Source organism: Borostomias antarcticus (assembly GCF_949987555.1).
Source record: "Borostomias antarcticus genome assembly, chromosome: 25".
NCBI lineage: Eukaryota > Metazoa > Chordata > Actinopteri > Stomiiformes > Stomiidae > Borostomias > Borostomias antarcticus.
Window position 1 is genome coordinate 10,415,456 of NC_140258.1, and position 10,000 is coordinate 10,425,455.

At 46.3% G+C, this 10,000-nt stretch overlaps 1 protein-coding gene across 1 annotated transcript in view; it reads left to right on the forward strand.

Annotated features, from left to right (window-relative positions):
* The window catches only part of rims1a (regulating synaptic membrane exocytosis 1a), a gene marked incomplete at both ends in the record, with an annotated part of 50,517 nt that overhangs the window by 13,888 nt on the left and 26,629 nt on the right, over positions 1 to 10,000 (forward strand). Inside the window, one exon of the mRNA XM_084458887.1 lies at positions 2,673 to 2,883. Within this exon, the coding sequence (XP_084315013.1) occupies positions 2,673 to 2,883 (211 nt within the window). The remainder of the gene's footprint in view (positions 1 to 2,672; positions 2,884 to 10,000) is intronic.

Sequence of the window (10,000 nt, forward strand, 5' to 3'; positions counted from 1 at the left end):
TTGCATTTCTGAAAAGCACCATTCAAGTCACACCACACCACACCACACCACACCACACCACATAACACCATATCACACTACACAACCTAACACCACACCACACCACACCATATGACACTACACATAACAACATATCACACTACACAACCTAACACCACACCACACCACACCATATGACACTACACATAACAACATATCACACTACACAACCTAACACCATACCACACCACACCATATGACACTACACATAACAACATATCACACTACACAACCTAACACCACACCACACCACACCATATGACACTACACCAAACCCAACTGAAGCCTGGTGCTGTAGATTGTAATGCAAACATGAGCATCGGCAGACGCTCAGCAAGCTTGTTAGGGATGCATGGCTTAATTAAGGGACAGTTTATGCTAATGTTGTTTCCCTCAGTGAATTGTGGCCCATTTGTTTTAAAGAACACAGTCCAGCTCATTAACATTTCACAAAAGGTTTATTTTAATTTCTCATAATGGGAAGAAAGTACTGAATATAATAAACCAGGATGGGCATGTGCTTTTGTGTGTGTGTGTGTGTGTGTGTGTGTGTGTGAGTCCGTGTGTGTGTGTGTGTGTGAGTGGTAGGAAAGCCAAGTTTACACTCACTTTGGTTTAACCTTGTGTTTTTCTTTATGTGGATGTTTTCTGGGTTGTCTTAATGAGCTCGTTGCCAGACTCTTTTACATATCTTAAAAGCAGAGAGCTCTCAGATATCCACCTATAAATACACACGTCTCCCCCTCTCTCTCTCTCTCCCTGGCTGTCTCCTCTTTCTGCCTCTCCCTCTCCCTCTCTCTCTCCCTGGCTCTCTCCTCTTTCTCCCTCTCCCTCTCTCTCTCTCCCTGGCTCTCTCCTCTTTCTCCCTCTCCCTCTCTCTCTCTCTCTCTCCCTGGCTCTCTCCTCTTTCTCCCTCTCCCTCTCTCTCTCTCCCTGGCTCTCTCCTCTTCCTCCCTCTCCCTCTCCCTCTCTCTCTCTCCCTGGCTCTCTCCTCTTTCTCCCTCTCCCTCTCTCTCTCTCCCTGGCTCTCTCCTCTTTCTCCCTCTCCCTCTCTCTCTCTCTCTCTCCCTGGCTCTCTCCTCTTTCTCCCTCTCCCTCTCTCTCTCTCCCTGGCTCTCTCCTCTTCCTCCCTCTCCCTCTCCCTCTCTCTCTCTCCCTGGCTCTCTCCTCTTTCTCCCTCTCCCTCTCTCTCTCTCCCTGGCTCTCTCCTCTTTCTCCCTCTCCCTCTCTCTCTCTCTCCCTGGCTCTCTCCTCTTTCTCCCTCCCTCTCTCCCTCTCTCTCTCCCTGGCTCTCTCCTCTTCCTCCCTCGTAAAACTGCCACGCGGTCGGCCGTGATTTGATCGGACGACGTTTTCCCACCTGAGAGAAAATAACCTACGATGTCGCTTTGAGAGAACTTGAAATCAATTCAGATCCTGATGTCATCTCACCCATAGCAATTTATTTTCATTAGCAAAGTTCTCTCTTTCTCTCTCTCTCCTCCCCACTGTCTCTGTCTGTCTCACCTGTCCGTCCCATTATTGAGGCAATGGCTGCCTGGTGGGCAGAGGCAGTATGGTGGTACAGTTTAGGCGTGGCTGAGTGTGCCTGGTGGGCAGAGGGAGTATGGTGGTACAGTATAGGCTTGGCTCAGCGTGCCTGGTGGGCAGAGGCAGTATGGTGGTACAGTTTAGGCTTGTCTCAGCGTCAGTGCTACCCTGAAGGGAGGGTTGACGGGGGTGCCACGCTATGACACAGCCAGAGTCAGAGAGCAGGAAGTGAACCCTGAGGAGATGGAGCAGCAGGTCACCCTCGCTTGACCTTTAGGCCCAACAGGCACTGGAGAGGGCACATGTGGAGAAGACAGGAAGAGAGAGGGGGGGGAATGTTTGTGCTTGTGTTTGTTTGTTTGTGTGTGTGTGTGTGTGTGTGTGTGTGTGTGTGTGTGTGTGTGTGTGTGTGTGACACAAGGGTAGGTCACAGTCACTGGAGGGGTCCTGGAAAGGATGTATATGTTTCTAGTTGTATCTGTTCAGGAGAACATATTTTAGTGTGACACCGCTTATAGAATGCAATACGTGGCCATAGTTGCTGAAGAATTGGGTGTTAGAGCTGCCAGTGTTCCTTCCCAGTGAACCCTACCCTTGGGATTTGTAGTTCTTTAAAGCTGGTTTGATGGGGGAGGCAGCTACACCAATTACTCCCTGTCTGGAAGTACTCAGAAACCTCCTACAGTATCAGAGTACAGTCTGTGCATCTCAACTGTCCAGTAGAAACAATGCAGCCTTTGAATATAACATGAATATGGTGTCTTTTTATTTTATGACCTATTTCTATAGCAACGCCATGTGTGACTTTACTCTCCTTGTCCTTTCTTGTCCTCTTTTTGGCCCTTTTCCCCACCTTCCCTCCTCTCCTCCTCTACCCCTTCCCTCCTCCTCCTCTCCTCTTCTACCCCTTCCCTCCTCCTCTCCTCTCTACCCCTTCTCTCCTCTCCTCTCTACCCCTTCCCTCCTCCTCTCCTCTCTACCCCTTCTCTCCTCTCCTCTCTACCCCTTCCCTCCTCCTCTCCTCCTCTACCCTTTCCCTCCTCTCCTCACTTTCTCTTCCTCCCCTCCTCCTCTCCCTCCTCCTCCCTCCTCCTGTCTCACAGAGGTATCCAGCAGCAGCTGTCCAGCTACCGGGAGACGGTGGTCCGCCAGGCCACAGCCAGCACGGGGGGGCAGCAGCCCCGGGACGACGCCCCCACCTGCGGCATCTGCCACAAGACCAAGTTTGCCGACGGCTGCGGCAACCTCTGCTCCTACTGCCACACCAAGTTCTGCGCCCGCTGTGGAGGACGGGTGTCGCTGCGCTCCAACACAGTAAGAGACAGGGGGCACAGTGACACACACACACACACACACACACACACACACACACACACACACACACGCACACGCACACCAATCCAATATCCGATCTAGGCAAGCAATGGCACGGCCACAACTGTTCTTAGGTGGACGTGATGATCTGTAGAATGTGTGTGTGTGTGAGTGTGTGTGTGTGTGTGTGACCTAGGTAGGAGCTGGTAAAGGTTAATTGGGCATTAGACAGGGCTGGGTGCTGGGGCCTCTCTATGTGTTCTTCCCCTGAGTGAGCATGGAGCCGGGGTAGTCGCAGTGGGATCGGGGGGGGAGGGTGGGGTGGGGGGGGTGTGGTTTACATCACAGGGAGCCTCTTAAAAGAGAGACACCTCCAATAGTGCAATATTTAATGACAACCTCCCAACCACCACAATCTCTCTCTCACTCTCTCTCTCTCTCTGTCACACACACACACACACACACACACACACACACACACACACACACACACACACACACACACACACACACACAGCATCCTCATTAGGTCTCTCCCCACAGGGAGCAGAAGATACCGGGGATGGGAGGGGGCAGTGATGGGGGGGCTTTGAAATATGATAAGTACCTGTTGAGTGCCCCCACCCCCCAGCACCCACACAGACATACACTCAGAAGATCATTCCATCCGCTCCAATACCCCCCGGGGATTAATAAAGTTCATCATTTCATCATCATGTTATCTTATCTTATTTTATCTTATCTTATCCACATCAGCCAGAGCGACTTTAGATGATGTTTCATGACAAAGCAATTACCTTCTAAACTTTTCATTGTTGCCTTAATGGCAGATCAAGATGGCTTTATGAAGTACAGTCAATTGTCTTGACGTACCTTCCACTTTCTGAAAGTGGGTCTTCATTTCTCCCCCCCCCCTCTCTCTCTCTCTCTCTCTCTCTCTCTCTCCCCCTCTCTCTCTCTCTCTCTCTCTCTCTCTCTCTCTCATGGGTGCTGTGACTACAGGAGGACAAAGTGGTGAGTGGTTCCTCTACCTAACTAACTAGTATCATTTTTTTTGTTTTCCTTCAGTACACAAATGGCTGATGGAACTCCAAAAAAAGTGTGATGTGCGTGCAGATGTATGCAAATTAAGTATTATACAGAATCTATGTTAAATTCATACCCACCAAGTAATGACATTTTTTCATCACATGCATGGTGGATTCATGAAAAACATAGTTCACAATGCTTCATTATGTTTCATTCATTATTCATTAATAGTTTTAAGTAAAGCCATTTCGCCCCAAGTCCAGTATACTATAGAATAAACAGTCTTGTTGAAGGGAGTAATGACAAATGTTTGAAGATAATTTTCATTAGTTCTTTTTCTTAGCTCTCACTATGTTCTCAGTATTTTGCAGGAGCTTCAAAGTGATTTGTGGTACCATGCCCAATGAAATGCTTAGGAATCATATGACATATGTTCTACTGTATGTAAAATCTACACCAGCCAGCCATTGTTAGCCTGGCTTCTCCAGACCCAATTTGCAAAAATGCGAAGGGCCTGGACATTCTCAGTACATGTTCGATTTCTAAGGGGCATTATCAACGGGCACAGACCAAGAATGCCACTAGACACAATTGGATACACCTATCAATCAATCAACCAATCAATCAACCAATCAATCAACCAATCAATCAACCAATCAATCAATCAATCGATCAATCAATCAATCAATCAATCAATCAATCAATCAACCAACCAATCAACCAATCAACCAATCAACCAATCAACCAATAAATCAATCAAAGCTTTATATGTATAGCACATTTCATACACAGAGGCAACACAATGCGCTTTACAAAGAACAAGGGAGGCAAAAAAATAGTATCACCCATCACCTACAACCAATCAGAGCAATGAAACGTTATTAGTCATCGTATCAATACAGTCATATCATATCAAACCTGCCCTATATTACTGTAGATAAACGGTTATGATTGGTCCGACCAATATCTGGTCGAGTTGAAATCAGTTTGAACAGGAGGATGTCCAGGCTGATCTGTGGAGAGAAACAGAATGTGAGCTCCTGTGACCAGGATGGCGACACCAGGCTAAGCCATAATAGCTGAGCAGCTTAATTTCTGGAGCCATCTTGAGTGTGAATGAAACAGAGGATCAAGGCTCCACCCACTCCCATAATAAACTAATGCTATTCTAGACAGGGTTCATTTCAGTGTAGGAAGTGATTACATATCAAAATACACAAATAATTCCCCATTATCCTGAACTGACTATCTCTGGTACTGTACACTGGCAATAGCAACATTGTTTACTTTTATAGACCATTTCAATTGAATTTTGGTCATTAGGACAACTGGCCCAGACAAACGTCCTGTTTTGAATATGAACATTCACTTCCTGTTTTGATTATGAACATTAATGTTCAGGAAGTGTATTTGGACCAATTGTCCTAGTGACCAGATATTCCATTGAAATGGTTTATACTGTACATTGTATACTTCGTAGAGTATTGTACTATACATGTGCTCCAGACATGCATTTAACACCCTATAGCACTTATGCTGTTGTGAGGGGGCCTTATATGGCCTTGGCTTGGGCCCCTGACTATGGCTGCCAAACCATCACTTTGTTCCTTGGCTCGGGAGAGGGCAGTGGTGTAGTGTACATAGTATTCCCTCTGCCCGGTACAACAGCGAACAACACCACTCAGTTTAAATGAGACTTTGGCAGCAGAAGTCTTAGACACAGCTTGGTCGCTGGACACACTGTGAAGGTGTATTTCCTGTGTATGAACTGATCTGGGTGCTGTTCTACAGCCTGCACAGTCTCTCCTGTAATCCTGGCCTATTTTGTCAGTCCTTCAGCTTGGATGACTGTAATCTTATAAGCACATCCTGTAGTGTAGAGACAGGTATAACCCAATAGCCCTATAGGTAGATCTACGGGAGACCCCTTTATAAAAGCTCATTCAGCTAATATAGTTTTGTGAATAGCTTTTATACAACCAATTTCCTCCCCATAATGTTCTGTTTGCGTCATTGTGACCATCTAGAAGGTTAGTGTTGCCCAATAGAGGAGCTAGCAGGGGGTACAGTAGGATGGATAATGATATTCATGCCTCTGTTGGCAGTGATGGCTTGATCTTTTGGTGAGATGTGCGTTGCTGAAGCCAAGCATTTCTACTCACAGAAAGGTTGTTTTTGAAGTCTCAACTCCTCTCTCTCGAGAATGCACCCCCCTCTCTATCTCCCTCTCCCTCTCTCTCTCTCTCTCTATCTCTCTCTCTCTCACATACACATGCAGGGACACACACACGCCCCCCCCCTCCACACACACACACACACACACACACACACACACACACACACACACACACACACGCACACAATCTCTCTCTGTCCTTCTAATTGGGTCTAAGGTTATATTTCAATGTGTGCGTGCGTACGTGCGTGAGCGTGTGTGTTAGTGTGCGTGTGTGTGCGTGTGTGTGTTCCTGTATATCAATGTATCAGAGGGCATAATTTAGGCTGTTTAACACATAGTAATACTTTTTTGAGAATGGTACGGGAATTTATCCAATTTAAGATTCAATTCTTTAGGAATTGAATCAGACCATATACAGTACCAGTCAAAAGTTTGGACAGACCTTCTCATTCATTTGAATGAAATATGTCCAAACTTATGTCTATTAGATGCTGCTATATAAAGTCTATGAGATGCTGCTATATAAAGTCTGTGAGATGCTGCTATATAAAGTCTATGAGATGCTGCTATATAAAGTGTGTGAGATGCTGCTATATAAAGTCTATGAGATGCTGCTATATAAAGTCTGTGAGATGCTGCTGTGTAAAGCGGAGCTCCTTTTTCTCATGGAACACACTGTGGACATCTAGTGGACAGATATGGGAGGGCAGCACACTTACCGGAAGGTGTGTGCTACACACACTCACGCACGCACAGACACACACACAGACAGATACACACAGAGACAGACACACACACATAGGGTGCACTATGAGTGGGCGGGGCTAAGGGGGTGAAATGAAATACACACTCTCCGGAGTAAAGACTTGTCCCCTCCAGCCACACACACACACACACACACACACTTGGTCAACCGGTATATCTCACAGGAAAGCCAGTGTTTGTGGGAGCACTATGAGTGGGAGGGGCTAAGGGGGTGAAATGAAATACACACTCTCCGGAGTAAAGACCTGTCCCCTCCACACACACACACACACACACACACACACACACACACACACACACACACACACACTTGGTCAACCGGTATATCTCACAGGAAAGCCAGTGTTTGTGGGAGCAGCTAGGCTGACCCCCTGATATGGTCTCAGAGTGAGAGCTACGTGTGACTGTGGAAGCAGGGCTGACATGGGCTTCTGTAACATCAGCATGGAGCCAAAGTCAATTCTTCACACTATTGATCTAACGTTTAACGGTAGATATGAACCCCGTATGTGTGTATGTTGGAGTGTGTGTGTGTGTATGTGTGTGTGTGTGCATGTGTGTGCGCGTGAGTGTATGTGTTTTTTGTGTGTGTTTGTATACGTCTTATTATTTGGGTTTCGTGCTTGTTAGTGTTGTATGTACAGTATGTGGATTGTGTGTATATGTGTGTGTGTGTGTGTGTGTGTGTGTGTATTGTTGGACTGTTGATTGTACACTAGGTGCTCACCGCTTATAGTACTAAGTATGTCTTCAAATTTTTCACTTTAAAGTGATTGGTATACTGTATAGTATATCCTGTACAGTGATATATGCGTGTCTGTTTGTGCAGCTGTGACTAATTGTATGCTTATGTGTTTGTGTGCAGGTTTGTGTGTGTATACTGTACAGTATGTGTATGTTTTTGAGTGTGAGTGTGTGTGTACATGTTCAGTGTGCATTACGCCCCAGGCGCCTGGGTGTGGTAATATACGGCCTCATTAGCGCCAATGGACACTAATCTCCTTTGTGACACTCTTTTCATCCCTAACCCGAGATTTATGGGACGGTGAGTTATGGCTGGCGCGTTGCTTGTCGCCACCTCCATACGTCAAGCTGTCACCGGGTGCGCAGCCCCCTGGCTCCGCCCCCCTCCCCTGGCCCCTGCAGGGAGACCCCATTCATCACACCTGAGAGGAGAGACAGACGGCAGTGACGAGAACGCTCCTCCATGTTGGTTTGGTCTCTCCTGAGGCACTTTCACGCCGCCATACTTTCCCCTCCCCCGAACTACGGACCTTTAGGGGTAACTCGGCGTCTACGGGTGGGTCGCGGGGGCCTTTCGATCCCCAAAAAGACCCCCGCTCGCGAGGTAGAACTCTTGCCAGGGGAAAAGTACTTTGTGGGTGGAGCGGCAACGCTGAAGATTTCTGATTGGCTGAGTAGGGAGCCTACTGGCAAAGTTTTATTTCAATGGCGCCATGTTTAAATTCACTGCGCAAAAAAGTGTTAAGCGATCATGTTAATTTTCCAATTATTCTTATTTTTTTAATAACTCTCACACACAAAACTGCTTTCCTAGATCAATATTGTTGTAATCAAGACATATGATGGAAAAAACTAGAAAGGGTGCTCAGAGAGCACAGGCCTCCGCGCATTAATGCATTTTGTTGGTGTAACTCAGTTGAAATGGTTAAAATCACACCTCAGTTTATATGTAATAGCTTACCACATGATCCAGGCTAAGAACATTTATTTTTTCCTCATTGTGAATGAGAATCAAATATTATTTTGTTTTACATACATAGAAAGATCTTGGTCTGTTTTAAAAATGTGTATATAATTTAAAAGCTTTCTGTCTTAGCCAACCGAGGTCCTTGAGCGACTAATTAACGACCAGATCAAGGACTTCCTGTATTCACACAACATCCGCCCCTTCGATCTGGCTTCAGGAAGCAGCAAGGCACAGACTGCTGCTGTCAAAGTGGTTCATGATATCACAGAGGCTTTGGACAAGAAGAACCACTGCGCTGCACTTTTTATCGACTAGTCTAAAGCCTTTGACACCGTTGATCATGCCATCTTATGCCGGCGCCTCTCTGATATTGGTTTGTCCTCTCATGCTGTCGGCTGGTGTCCCAATTACTTGTCTCAGCGTAAACAGTCTGTGCAGTTTGGGGATCTATCTTCTAACTTGCTCACTGTTTCTAATGGGGGTACCACAAGGCTCGGTCTTGGGGCCAACTCTCTTCTCCATTTATATCAACGAAATAGGGTTTAGTTCAAATTCTGCTGTTCATTTGTACGTGGACACAATCATGTATTGCTTTGCATCTTCTATCACCCGTGCTTTAGAGTCTCTGCAGACCACTTTTGATGCCCTTCAGTCCCAGTTGTCCCAGCTTAGACTGGTGCTGAATGCAGGGAAGACCAAAGTCATGCTTTTCTCCAATAGCAAGCGGGTGCCAGCTGCTCTTCCTGACATCGTATCTCGTCAGGGTACCCCTATTGAGTTTGTGTCAAACTACAAATATCTTTGCATTCAACTTGACGACAGCCTTTCTTTTAAACCACGCATAGACAATCTCTTAAAGAAATTGAAGCTGAAACTAAGCTTTTTCTTTAGAAACAAATCATGTTTCTCAGCTGTTGCTAGGAAACGTCTGGTTGCCGCCACCTTTCTGCCTCTCTTGGTCTACGCTGATGTCTTGTACATGAATGCCTCTGCTAGCTGTCTACAACATCTGAATGCAGCCTACCATGGCGCGCTGCGATTCCTAACAGGCTGTACACACCCCTCACGCACCATTGTGTGCCGCGCTCTCTGGTTAACTGGCCATCTCTCTCCATCCGCCCAACCCTTCACTGGTATACTTTCATTCACGAATCCATCCTTGGTCTGCTCCCCTCCTACTTATGTAATTACCTTTCACGTAAACAATCCACCTACAACCTTCGTACTCAGAACATCATTACATATTGTCCGTACTGAGAAAGGCAAAAGAGCGTTCTCATACGCAGCCCCTTCCTCTTGGAACTCTTTACAACTGAGTCTCCAGTTATCCAGCTTGGTCCCTCTAACGAGCTTTAAATTTGAGATTTCATGCAAAATACTCAAATCGAATGCATCATAATATCATCAAATATGATTGTAAATGAATTAATATT